The 14,350-nt window shown below is 40.4% G+C and overlaps 2 protein-coding genes across 14 annotated transcripts in view; one reads left to right on the forward strand and one right to left on the reverse strand.

Moving 5' to 3' along the window:
• gpr34b (G protein-coupled receptor 34b) overlaps positions 1-3,592 on the reverse strand; it is a 56,121-nt gene extending 52,529 nt beyond the window's left edge. For both annotated transcript variants that reach the window (XM_073045535.1, XM_073045534.1), the window contains exon 1: positions 3,478-3,592. The gene's annotated coding sequence lies outside the window, so the exon portion shown is untranslated. The remainder of the gene's footprint in view (positions 1-3,477) is intronic.
• Positions 1-14,350, forward strand: part of caska (calcium/calmodulin-dependent serine protein kinase a) — a 462,337-nt gene that overhangs the window by 254,416 nt on the left and 193,571 nt on the right. For all 12 annotated transcript variants that reach the window (XM_073045522.1, XM_073045523.1, XM_073045524.1 and 9 more), the window contains exon 6: positions 12,745-12,847. In XM_073045522.1, coding sequence (XP_072901623.1) covers positions 12,745-12,847 — 103 coding nt within the window. The remainder of the gene's footprint in view (positions 1-12,744; positions 12,848-14,350) is intronic.

The following is a 14,350-nucleotide window of genomic DNA, read 5'->3' on the forward strand; positions in this document are numbered from 1 at the left end:
TATACAGTTAAAAAATCATAAGCACATTATATACATTATCCCTAGCCCCCAATCATCTAATTTTCACTGTGGATGTCCAGACCCTATACACCTCCATCCCCCACCAGGAAAGCCTCAAAGCTCTTTGTTTTTTTCTAGACACCAGGCCTAACCAGTTCCCCTCTAGCACCACTCTCCTCCGTCTTGTAGAACTTGACCTCACTCTTAATAGTTTGGCTCCTCCCACTTCCCTCAAGCAGAATATGTAGCCATGGGCACTCGCGTGGGTCCCAGTTATGCTTGCCTTTTTCTCAGCTACGTGGAGCAGTCTGTGTTCCAAGCCTACACTGGTGTTTGTCCCCCACTTTTCCTACGCTACGTCAAAGACTGTATTGGTGCTACTTCCTGCACCCATACGGAGCTCATCAATTTTATCAACTTTGCCTCCAACTTGTGACCCTGCCCTCAAATTTACCTGGTCCACTTCCAACACCTCCCTCGCCTCTCTTGATCTCACTGTCTCTATCCCTGGAGGCAGCTTATCTACTGATGTCTATTATAAACCCACAGACTCTCACAGATATTTGGACTATACCTCTTTCTGTTACTTGTAAAATCGCCATCCCTTTCTTTCAATTCCTCCACCACATCTGCTCTCAGGATGAGGCTTTTCATTCCAGAACAAAGGAGATGTCCTCCTTTTTCAAAAAAAGAGGGCATCCCTTCCTCTACCATGAACACTGCCCTCAACCGCATCTCTTCGATTGCACACACATCTGCTCTCGCCCCACCCTCCCACCACCCTACCGGGGATAGAGTTCCTCATGTCCTCACCTACCACCCCACCAACCTCTGTGTCCAGCACATAATACTCCAGAACTTCCTCCATCTCCAACAGGATCCTACCACCAAGCACATCTTTCTCTCCACTTCACCCCTCCCCACTTTATGCTTTCTGCAGGAATTGCTCCCTTGGTGGCTTCCTTGTCCAGTTGACCCTCCCTACTGATCTCTCTCCTGGCACTTACCCTTGCAAGCAGAACAAGTGATGCATATGCCCGTCCTCCCTCACTACCAATTGCACTACCCATTCCCATTCCAATATGTCAATCCTTGGCCATCTCTGCTGTCGCGGTGAGGCCACACTCAGATTGGAGGAACAACACCTTACATTCTGTCCGCATAGCTTCCGGCCTGATGGCATGAACATTGATTTCTCAAACTTCTGGTGTTGACCCCTCCCCCTTCACCATTCCCCAACCCTTTTTCCCGCTTTCACCCTATCTCTTTGCCAGCCCGTCGCCTCCCCCGGTCTTTTATCCCATGGCCTTATGTCCTCTCCTATTAGAATTCCCCTTTGCTAGCCCTTTATCTCTTTCACCAATCAACTTCCCAGCTCTTTAGTTCACTCCTCCCCCTCCAGGTTTCACCCATTACCTATATTTCTCCCTTCCCTGCCCCCACTTTTGAATCTACTCATCTTTTTTTCTCTAGTCCTGCTGAAGGGTCTTGGCCCAAAACTGTTTTTTTTTATTGAGGCTGTCTGGCCTGCTGAGTTCCTCTAGCATTTTGTGTGTGTTGCTTGGATTTCTAGCATCTGCAGATTTTTTCTTGTTTGTCAGCACATATATATTGCTAGTGTACCAAGGACTTTTGCAAAGTACCATATTTGTTAATGTGGACCAGAGAGAGTTTGAGAACAAAGAATGTTGGGAGTGAAGGTAGAGTGCCTTGGAAGGGTGTGGGGTGGGTGACAGAGGATGGCTGCCAGGGGTTGGTTTATTGATCATTACAGGATGCCTCTCTGGTGTTCCTGCTCCCTCCCTCTCCCTTCCCCCTTTTCCCAACCATAATTCCCATCTCCCTAAATTCTTCCCACTCTCAGTCCACAATAGAGACCCATATCAAAATCAGGTTTATCATCACTCACATATGTCAGAAATCTGATTTTTTTTGTGGCAGCAGTACTGTGCAAATGTCTTAGGCACCCTAGCTACAGTATATTGGCGCCTTTGCTTCCATTGATTTGAGCTTATCAACATCTAGAAAATGACAACCTACAAATTCCTGTGTACTAATCGTAGAATTATGTTAGACCAACATATGACTTGGCCCAGTAGGCCAAGTGTTGCCTATTTCCACAGGTGATGGATGCATGAGTATCAATCACTTAGCAGAAGTTTGGAAATCTGGTTGGCTGGCCCCAGGATCCACCCATCTGATGTGAGATCCTGGTACCACAAGCAGAAAAAAAAATAATGCTACCTCAAATGGCTGTGACTTGGAAAATATGTCAGTGTTGCAATGATGAGTCATGATCTGAAGAGCCTGGTCAAATTTGCGGTGCGATTGAAAACTACATGCAACTGGTTATAATCATGCTTCACTCAAAGGCAAAAGTGGAGGGTACCGGTGTGCAAAACATCCATGTTCAGTTGCATGAAGCTGGAAATTATGATGATTGTTTAATAGAGTTCACAGGAAAGTGTTTTAATACTGTTAAATGCAAAAGTAGATGACTATAAATTCTCCATATTTTAATCCATTTGCAACAGTTTTGCATATTTGAGTAATCCATAATTATTTTCATGCAACTTAATCATTTTTATGATGTCGCTGATCCTTGTCATCAGTAACCTTAAATGTGTGTGTAGGAAAGTTTCCAGGGCGCAAGCCTGGGCTGGAAGACCAACAGTTGCCCAAGCTGCAAGTCTCCCCTCTCCACGCCACCAATATTGTCCAAGGGAAGGGCGCCAACACAGTAATCTTAAATGCATTTAACTACATCACTAATGCTGCAAACAAATGTGGTGAATTTTTGAGACCATCTTGCTCGTGTCACACAATTTCCTAACCAACTCTATATTTCAACCTAATGAAGTTCAGCTTCACCAGTTAGTCTTGTGTGAATTTATCACCTGCCTCTTTGGAGTCCAAATAAATAACATCTGTAGATAAACCCTTCACCACTACTTGAATTGCCTCAGAAAATTCCATGAGTTTCATAAGACTTCAATTACTTTTTATAAATCTGTGCTGATTCTCTTTGATCAAATGAAAAGTTTCCATCATGCTTAATTAAAATTGCTGTGATGACAGATATTAGACTGACTGATCTGTTGTTATTGGCTTAACCCACCTTTCTTTGTAGTACAGTAATGTGCTCAATTTTCTAATCTATGTTGAAGATTCCTAAATCAAGGGAGCAGTCATCTGATGTGTACAGTTTACAATCTTATTTACTGATGATGAGCAGTCAAGAAATCTGCGTACTTAAAGAAATGCTTCAGAGACTGTCAAACTGCAGTGTGCTTTGCAACTGTAACACTACATTCTGCATTCTGTTACTGCTTTTCATGGTGTATTACCTCGTACTTGCATTTTGAATTGATCTGTATGGATAGCATTCAAAATTTAAGTTCTTTGCTGCATCTCTGAACAATAATAAACCAATTCCAATAGAGATCAAATATTACATGAATAAAGTTAATCACATACCTGTGAAGTCCTATGTATAATCGGAGTCAGTTCAATTTGACTTTTTGTATGCAGATGCCTAGCATAAAAGGTTATTTCAAAGAAGCTTAACTAGCTTATTCCTCTTTCACTTCTGGTCAATGTTTGTGGATTTCCTTTCTTGAGTAATTTTGCTGAAGCCTCAACTTAACTATTTGCATCTGTATCCTTTTCCCCCGGATGCGGTGTATTAATATGTTTTAAGACTAAAGATTTCAACATTATCTTTTCAAAATATTCAACTTAAATGTAGACAGGTGAAAAAAATGATTTTATTTACATTACATTTTATGATCTCCCAAAATGTTTCACAATCAAAACAAGTAATTTTGAAGTAAGATAGGAAATTTGAACATCTCACACAGCAGCAAGATGGTGGAGTAATAATGTAGTATCAGTCCTGGTGATCGAATATGTTGATAAAGACAAGTGCCTGTTTCTCACAACAGATTTCTTATCACCGAGGTAGCATGTGGAGCCTTGTTTTAATCTCTCTCAAACTTTGTACCACATTAGTGCTGCATTCTTTTAGTATTGTGCTCTGTCCATGTCAGCTTACAGTTGCAAGAAAAAGCTTCTGAACACTTTGCAATTACCTGGTTTTCAGCATTAATTACTCATAAAATGTGATCTGATCCTCATCTAAGTTCCAATAATAGACAAATATAATCTGCCATAACTAATAACACAAAGTTATACTCCTCGTCAATACTGAGTATACCATTTAAACAATCACAGTCTAGGTTCAAAAAGAATGTGAACCTCTGGGACAATGCCTTCTATAAAAACTATTTGGAGTCAAGTGTTCCAATCAATGAGATGAGATTGGAGGTGTGGGTTGTAGAGATGCCTTGTCTTATAAAACAGATACACAAAGTCAAGTTACTGACAGAGCCTGCTGTTCTCAAGAATGATCTGTTTATGTTCACCATGCCTCAATCGAAACAACTTTAAGAGAATCTTAGAAGAAGAATTGTAGAGATGCACAAAGCTGGAAAAGGGTACAAAAATATTTCTAAACACCTGAGTGTTCATCAGTCCACAGTAAGAGAAATTGTTTACAAATGGAAGAAATTCAGTATTGTTGCTACTCTTGCCAGGAGTGGGCATCCTGCAAAGATCACACCAAGAGCAAGTGTAAAATGCTGAAGGGGGTCAAACCCCAAGGGAAATAGCAAAAGACCTGCAGGAATGTCTAGAACTTGCTAAAGTCTCTGTTCATGTGTCCATTATAAGAAAATCACTGAATAAAAATAGAATTCATGGAAGGATACCACTGAGGAAACCACTGTTCTCGAAATAAAAGCATTGGCCCACATCTCAAGTTTGCAAAAGACTATCTGGATGTCCCACAATACCTCTGGGACAATGTTCTGTGGACAGATGAAATAAAAGTTGAAATTATTGGCAGAAGTGCACACTGCTATGTTCGGAGGAAAAAGGGCACTGCACACCAACACTTACACCTCACCCCAACTGAAGTGTGATTGAAGGAACATCATGGTTTGGGACTGCTTTACTGTCGCAGGGCTTGGACAGCTTGGAATTGTTGAGGGAACAGTGAATTCAAAATTGCATCAAGACATTCTGCAGGAGAATGTTGGGGTAGCAGTCTATCACCTGAAGCTCAATAGAAGTTGAATGATACGACAAGACAATGATCTGAAACATGAGTAAATCAATAACAGAATAGTTTAAAAAGAAGAAAATTCATGTTTTAGAATGTCCAAGTCAGAGTCCAGGTCTTAACCGAATTAAGATGCTGTAGCTTGACCTCGAGGGCTGTTCATGCAAGGTATCCCAGAAATATTGATGAGCTGAAGCTATTTTATATGTAGGAATGGTGTAAAATCCCTCCTTGCCATTGTGCAGTTCTGATCTACAGCTACAGGAAACTTATTGCTGCTGAAGGAGATTCTACCATTCATTAAATACAAGGGTTCACATACTTCTTCCAGCTTGGACTGTGAATTGACAATGTGTTCAGTAACGACATGAAAAATACAATTGTTAGTGTGTTATTAGTTTAGGCAGATTTTGACCCAGACCCGCTATTACAGCCATATATCCTTCCTTGGAACGTGTCTCCGCCACCAACTGACTCCAGTTGGCTTCAGGATCTGATATTTTGACTATTATTATGACTTAGCTGAAGATCAGACCACATTATATGATTGATTAATGCAGAAAACCAGATAATTACAAAGGGTTCACAAATTTTCTCCCCCACCGCCTTATTTTCACCATGGACATCCAGTCCCTATATACCTCCATCCCCCACCCGGATGGTCTCGAAGCTCTTCGCTTCTTTTTGGATTCCAGACCTAACAAATTCCCCTTTACCACCACTCTCCTCTGTCTAGCGGAATTAGTTCTTAGTCTCAATAATTTCTCCTTTGGCTCCTCCCACTTCCTCCAAATCAAGGGTGTAGCCATGGGCACCCGTATAGGTCCCAGTTATTCCTGCCTTTTTGTTGGCTTTGTTGGACAGTCCATGTTCCAAGTCTATATGGGTATCCATCCCCCTCTTTTCCTTCGCTACATCGACGACTGCATTGGCGCTGCCTCCTGCACGCATGCTGAGCTCGTTGACTTCATTAACTTTGCCTCCAACTTTCACCCTGCCCTCAAATTTACCTGGTCCATTTCTGACACCTCCCTCCCCTTTCTTGATCTTTCTGTCTCCATCTCTGGGGTCGGCTTATCTACTATAAGCCTACAGACTCTCACAGCTACCTGGACTATTCCTCTTCCTACCCTGTCTCTTGCAAAAATGCTATCCCCTTCTCACAATTCCTCTTTCTCCGCCTCATCTGCTCTCAGGATAGGCTTTTCATTCCAGGACGAAGGAGATGTCTTCCTTTTTTAAACAAAGGTGCTTCCCTTCTTCCACCATCGACTCTGCTCTCAAACGCATCTCTCCCATTTCCCGCACATCTGCCCTCACCCCATCTGCCCGTCACCTTACTCAGGATAGGGTTCCCCTTGTCCTCACCTACCACCCCACCAGCCTCCAGGTCCAACGTATAATTCTCCATAAATTCTGCCACCTCCAATGGGATCCCACTACCAAGTACACCTTTCCCTCCCCCCTCTTACTGCTTTCCGCAGGGATTGCTCCCTATGCGACTCCCTTGTCCACATGTCCCCCTCATCCCTTCCCACCGATCTCCCTCCTGGCACTTATCCTCGTAAGCGGAACAAATGCTACACCTGCCCTTACACTTCCTCCCTCACCACCATTCAGGGTCCCAGACAGTCCTTCCAGGTGAGGTGACACTGTGAGTCAACTGGTGTGGTATACTGCGTCCGGTGCTCCCGGTGTGGCCTTTTATATATTGGTGAGACCCGACGCAGACTGGGAGACCGTTTCACTGAACACTTACGCTGGGTCTGCCAAAGAAAGCAGGATCTCCCAGTGGCCTCACATTTTAATTCCACGTCCCATTCCCATTCTGATATGTCTATCCATGGCCTCCTCTACTGTCAAAATGATTCCAAACTCAGGTTGGAAGAACAACACCTTATATACTGGCTGGGTATCCTCCAACCTGATGGCACGAACATTGACTTCTCTAACTTCCGTTAATGCCCCTCCTCCCTTCTTACCCCATCCCTGACATATTTAGTTGTTTGCCTGTTCTCCATCTCCCTCTGGTGCTTCGCCCCCTCCCTCTTTCTTTCTCCCGAGGCCTCCCGTCCCATGATCCTTTCCCTTCTCCAGCTCTGTATCACTTTCGCCAATCATTTTTCCTGCTCTTAGCTTCATCCCACCCCCTCCGGTCTTCTCCTATCATTTTGCATTTCCCCTTCCCCCCACTACTTTCAAATCTCTTAGCATCTTTCCCTTCAGTTAGTCCTGACGAAGGGTCTTGGCCCGAAATGTCGACAGTGCTTCTCCTTATAGATGCTGCCTGGCCTGCTGTGTTCCACCAGCATTTTGTGTGTGTGTTGTACAAATTTTCTCTTCATGGTTTTTATAAATGACCTGGATGAAGAAGTGGAGGGATGGGTTAATAAATGTGCTGATGACACAACGGTTGGGGGTGTTGTGGATAGTGTGAAGGCCTATCCAATTCCCACCCCCACCAGCTGTTAACCTACCAACTAGCACATTTTGATATAGGGAGGAACTGAGAGCACTCAGGGGAAGCTCATGTGGTCACTGAGGAAACATGCAAACTGCTTACGTATGATACTTAAGATCAATATTGAACCCAGATCCTTGGCAAGGTTGTGGTGGCGGTAGTAGTAAGAGCACAAGCAAAACTGGATCCAAAGTGTCAGCTCGATTGTGATTTGGTTGCAGTTGAATGTTGCAGTGATTCATAAAATCAAATCTTTAGGAAGACTTGGCAGCTTGTGGGAATGTTTAGCCAGGATAGTTAACCAAACAATAGTAACAAAGGGAATGCCAGAACAAGAATAAGTTATCTTCATCTGAAACAATAACTGTTCCTGTTTCCACTGGTGTTGCTTGATCTGGGTTTTTCCAGCATTCTCTGTTTGTATATCATATTGATTCAGTTTTTCTTGTTCTGTGTTAAAAGGACCATGCAGTTTATTGTGCTTCCATTTTGACTCAATCTGTCAGAGACATTCCCTTTGTTCTGTAAATCCTTCACTTCCTTTTCTTCTGAAAGCTAATTTGTATTCAGCTCTTTCCTAATTCTGATGTAGAGTCACAGGCACAAAACATTAACAGTTTCTTTTTCTATATGTTGCCTGACCTACTGAATTTTTCCAGCGTTTTCTGTTTTCATATTTTCATCATGTACATTTTTAAACATTTCTATAACAAATTCTCATTAGCTGGAAACATATTGAGAAGTTTTATCATTTAAAGGATAAGGGCTCCTGTGCAATGAATCAAACTGCCGCATTGGCCTTGATATTAACTGAACTGCTGTATTGCCGGAAGACCAATGGTTGGAAATACAACATAATACAAAGAAATTATACTGTTTAATCATCTTGGTCTGAATATCCCCAGTAACTCCTGGCCATACAGATCAGGAAAGTTTCAGAATTGATATTGCACCACTGCAAAATTAGCTGGTTCCAACCATCGTTGGTAGCAGTGGCATCTCTGTTGACTTCAAATTCTCCACAATTAGAAAGAAGCAGATCAGGAATTTAATTCTTTCCAAATAGTTTTGTGGAGTCTACTTGTGTCCATCACTTGAACATTGTTAGGCTCATTGTTGTGATTCCCATGATTGAATGCCTACAATGTTCATTTTTAAGCTCTACATTTACATCTGGGCAAGGTACCATAACATAGCTCCATTTGTAGGATTATAATCTGAAATGTTTTCGGGCAAAGTTTCAGAGTTAAATAAGTGAGGATGGTTGTAGTATTCAGGTGTACTTATAATAGTATAATGGTTGTACATATGTTGACTAGTAACTAAATGTTGCTTGTCAGTAAGAACTAGAGACATAAAAAAACTTGTACCTACTTGAAAATGAATTGGAAGATTATGGATTTCTGCATTAGTGGGTCTCATAGATTTATCATTGTTAAATAACTAATGAAATTCTTGAAGATAATTTCAGCAGTTTAATTGTTCCTCAGAGTCTTTATTATTTACCCATGTGAATATTGCTGAGAAGCCAGTATTCATTGTCCATTTCTAATTGTCTTTAAGAAGATGGCTGTGAGCCATGGCAGTCTTTATTGAGAGAGTACTACTTGTATATAACAATAGGACAGTGATGTATTTTCAGATTACAATGTTGATTCAGAGGGAGTGTACAGATAGTGCTGCCCTGCACCTCCTGAGCATCAGATTTATGGCCAAAGAAGCGCTGGTGAATTGCTGTAGTGAATATTACAGGCAATACAGACCTCAACCATGGTCTACCATTGGAAGAGTTTGCTTAGGGAATGAAGAAATAGACTGCCATTGGCCTGAATGAATGCAGCTCCATTAATATGAAGCTGAACACAGCCCAGGATAAAGCAGCTGCTTCATTATCACACATCCAGCATCCAAATAATTCCTTCCCTCAGTACCTAATGGTTGCAGTCTGTACCATCTTTAAAGAGTACTGTGTTGAGGCTGCATGTATAGCACTGCTAAAGCTGTAACCATTACAATGAATGAGTGATGGACAAATGGGAACACCATCACACTGCATGTGCAGATTTCTAACTTGGAAATGTATTGTTGTTTCTTCATTGTGTTGGGATCATGAAACTACAGTCGGCCCTCCTTATCCGCAAGGGATTGGTTCCGGGACCCCTCGCGGATACCAAAAAACATGGATGCTCAAGTCCCTTATTCACCTTGTCTCAATGTGGTGGATCTTAATACCCAGAGGAACCCCAAACCTTATTTAACGTGTCTCAGTGCGGTGGACATTAGGACCTGGCGGCGGACCTCTAAATCAGCAGTGTTTCTGTTCACGAAAATAATCACGATCACGATTGAAAATAAAGTGGAAATAATAAAGCGATCGGAAAGAGTTGAAACGCCATCGGTCATTGGAAAAGCATTAGGCTAAGTCGGTCAACGATCGGAACAATTTTAAAGTATAAAGTGAGAAAGGCCCTGCCCCAATGAAAGCTACAATTAGTACTAAGCAACGCAGTGGCTTAATTATTGAGTTTTGGGTTTTTGATTCTCCACATCAACCAGGCACGAATGGAGAGCACACTCGATAGCGGTCTGTCACTGGATCGAACGTGGGAACTTCCGTTCCCGAGCCTGGCGCTGAAGCATACATTCTTAAGTGTTTTATATGCATAGAAAGGTAAAATATATACTATATCCTAAGACAAACCTTTGACTATACTAAGCTAAAAAATACCGGAAGTAACTGTTCCAACTTGCTTAGTAAGAGAACTTCCGATTTTTTTTTATCCCAATCCACGATAACCCACGCATATCCTCCCGTATACTTTAAATCATCACTGCATTACTTATAATACCTAATACAATGTAAATGCTATGTAAAATAGTTGTTATACTGCATTGTTTAGGGAATAATGACAAGAAAAAAAGTCTGTACATGCTTGAACAACAAGTGCTGGAAGAGCACTTCCGGGTTTTCTCGATTCGCGGTTGGTTGAATGTACCACCCAAGCAGCGGTGTTGGGAGCATCTTTTCCCAATTCTACTTCCCCATTTCCTCAGGGGTATATGGGGATAAAATGTAAACTGTCATCTTACCTGCAGCAAGTAGATAGTGAAACTAATATATAGTGGTCAAATAATATCTGTATATCTAGAGCTTAGTTATGAAAGCACACTGGTCACCTGATTCTGATGAAAAGCAATATCACCTATTAAAGTTTCAACTGTAGGTAAATTTAATTTTAATGGCCAAGTAGAGAAACATTGCACATCAGATTGCAGTATAATGGGAATGTTTATGTTATGTTATGAAGATGGAGTGCAAAGAGGAGAGATACTTTTAGTTCACAATTGTGACAAAAATGAGTGTAAATGAATTTTAATATTTCCTGTATCTGATGCTGGTCAAAGTGTAACAGTTCTTGTAAGTTTTGAAATCACTGTGCATGAAGAGAAGATAAAACTGTTGATATTATAGTAAACATTTATCAATTACTAGTTCAGTCTCAAGAAAATTATGGCCATGCATTGAGCATTATAAGGGTTTAAGAAAGGAGTTTTCCCAAAATGGTGTCAAGGAAAAGCCAATTTGGTTACATTGGCTGTCTAGAAAAGCTATATTAAAAATTCTAAATCCTAACTAATACACATTTTCACTACCAGGAGGGTTTATAACCAGAGGCTAAAATTTCAATATTAATGACAAATAATCTAGTGCCAAAATGACAGTTTTTCAGTAATAATTCATGGTCAGGCATGAATTGTTATAAAGTGGTGGAAGAAGCTTAATGACTTTTGAAAGGAAATATTTATGTAGCTAGGGGGCTGTTTGGACCATTGTTGGATTCAGTAGTGTGCTGACACAAGTTATAGTTGTAGTTTGTTCATTCCACTGAACTTTCAGAAACCTATGCATGGTTAAAAATAGAAACAAATCATTTGTATACTCTAGGACAGAAATTTGTGAAGTCTCGAGCCAGTTTGTAATTTGCAGTGATCTCTTAAGGGACTGTTTGAAAGCTGTCAATTCCACATGAATGTGTCAGCTAAATTTCCAGTATATGGAGATCTTTTAACTTTTTAAATCGGTGAATGCCAGGTGAACTATGTCAGTCCTTCCTAATTGGTTGCATATTTGTTTATCTCAAAATCAAAGAACAAGAAGCCCATATTCACCACAGTACACTGTTTAGTAGTTTACTTACTGCGGATCAGTTAGTTATCATGCATATACAGTAATTGTGTAAGGTTTTATGTGTGTAATTATGTAAGTTTGTTAGAAAACGATGAATCCTTTTTAATGAATGCACCTTTGTATATTTGAAACTAAGATATCTAAATTTGTTTTTGAACCTCAACCAACATCAATTGTGAAATTTGCCTGACATTTCTGAGGCACTTTTTTTTCTCGTATAGTGGCCAAAATATATGTTGTATTAATTTAGTTCCAGTTTGGACTTGTTTTGTTTTATCAATAATGTTGTGATATATGTATAACTCTTCAATAGGTTTGGACTCTAGCATTGGTATATAAAATAAATCCCTTGTTAAAATATTTTTGTACATTTGTTTTTGAAAAACTATACGCTTCAATATCTGTGTAAGCAACTTCAGTAAGTGATCCGGTATCATTGGTTTGGCATTTCTGTTCCGATTCTTTAATAAATGCACATGGAGAAAGTCAGCAAGATTTTGGAGTAGGTTCATGTATAAGCATTGGGTGTGGGGTTAAGTGTGCAGATGGAGATGGTAGTGGAGTGGAGCACCACCATATTAAAATGCAATTTACTTTTTTTAATTTATATATTGTACATGCATGAAAAATCCATTTTACTGTGTATTTTTTAACTGTATGATCAATGCTGCAAGAAGTTTGTTTTTCGACTTATACATTCTATAAATGGAGTACACAGGAATTAGTGGGCCAAAAGCATCAACCAGTTTATAAACCACATTCTTTCATTGATCACATGCAAGATAAAGTGGAAGGTAGTTTTTTTAAAGTAATAGTTGGTAATTATTGATTTGCACATCATCCCTTTTCAAAGTTTGAATTAAAAAAGCCACAAATCCAATATAGTCTTTATGTTAATAAAGTTGAAAAGATTAATTAGTCCTGAGCAATTTCAATTTTGCAATAGTTCTCTTTTTTTTACTTCTTGTGCAGCCACACTGCGTGTTACTTGCTTCGAAGGAAAATTCAGCACCTGTGAAGCTTGGTGGGTTTGGAGTGGCCATTCAGTTAGGAGAATCTGGGCTTGTTGCTGGAGGTAAGAGCAAAATCATCCAAGCATCAACAAAGAATATTCCTAATGCATGCCAGCAGAGTCGGTGTGCATTCAAGAAAAATGTGAACAGGTGAGACAGTACAGTCTAAGCACCGTCTAACCAACTATGGCAGTACAAGTTAAATGCAAAGGCATGCAAGTGATGAATGTGCCACAGGAACAGTATGCCCAGAAAGGAAAGTTGGTTGTGTAGGTCTCACTCAGTACAGTGAAGACTGAGAGAGGAGTAGCATAAGCCATCTTGGGGATCCATGCAACAAAACCCTAACAAATGTAGGCTATTAACAGCTCAGAATAAAGTTAAAATGTTGTTAGTGAGTTATAGAAATCTGATTATATAGAAACAGACTAGAAACAATACAGTTCAGCAGATGTAGTCTTTTATCCGTCTAAAGAAATGTAATGACACTGGAGATCCCTGAGAACCATGAGCTAAAAACAATCATTTTCCTGAATATTAACTGGAACAAAGTCCTATTCTTGTCCAGATTGCTGAATTTTAAAAGTTTACCTGCTAACACCTAACCATTAGCCTTATCCAGCTCTGCAATTCTTCCAGATTTTGCTCTCCTTCAACTTTTGCATGTTCCACATTATTTGATATTCGTTGATCTTTTTCTGTATTGTCATTGTGTAAAGCCAAGTAAGATGCATATCATTATCCTTGTAAATAACTGGCCTTATATCTTATGGTCTTCTGCTCTTATATCTTATGGCCCATCCATCCATCCTTTTGGACATTGGGGAGAAATAAAGAATTACCTTACATTTTTGTAATTCGTCCTCAGACTCTCTGGTAGGAGTCACTGGCCTAATTAGAATATCTTATCCAGACAGCCTTGATCTATGACAGAGATCCATTTTTGAGAACTGTTCATAACCTGAATTTTTCACAATTCAGAAATGAACAGTGTGTGGAAGAATGCCACAGTGATGGGGGAGTGAGCAGCCACAGGAACAGCAGATGCCAACGACCCAGTGAGTGAACGAGTGAGTCTGCTCAGCACTCTCACCTATGCTCAGCTCATTCCAGCTCCTGATTGTTGTGGTGTGGAGATAAGGCACACGCAAATGACCCGTTCCACCAGGCAGAAGATGCCTGCAGTTTGCAAATCCATTCCATCTGCCCCCAAACGCTTGTAGTATGTACAGGTGTCCTCAAGTCAGAAGCTAATAACCTGGGGAGGGCCTGTGTGCAGAATACAAAGCACACAGATATATCTCAATTTAGAATCTCCTTGGATAAATACAGTACAAATCTGCACAAGATATTAAGTGCAGCAAAGGCATTATTTCAGTGCTATAACAACTAAAGTGTTTGCAATTGAATGAAATGTCTTTTCCAGAAATACACTATTGGCCTAATGTAAAAAAAGATATAATGCTATATAGTCTTGACTAAATCTACCATTGCAAAAAATACTGCATATTTAAATATATTCCATAACGAATCCACTTAAAAACCAAAATGTGATCATGCTCTTC

Source organism: Hemitrygon akajei, chromosome 5 (genome assembly GCF_048418815.1).
Source record: "Hemitrygon akajei chromosome 5, sHemAka1.3, whole genome shotgun sequence".
In the NCBI taxonomy this organism is placed as follows: Eukaryota; Metazoa; Chordata; class Chondrichthyes; order Myliobatiformes; family Dasyatidae; genus Hemitrygon; species Hemitrygon akajei.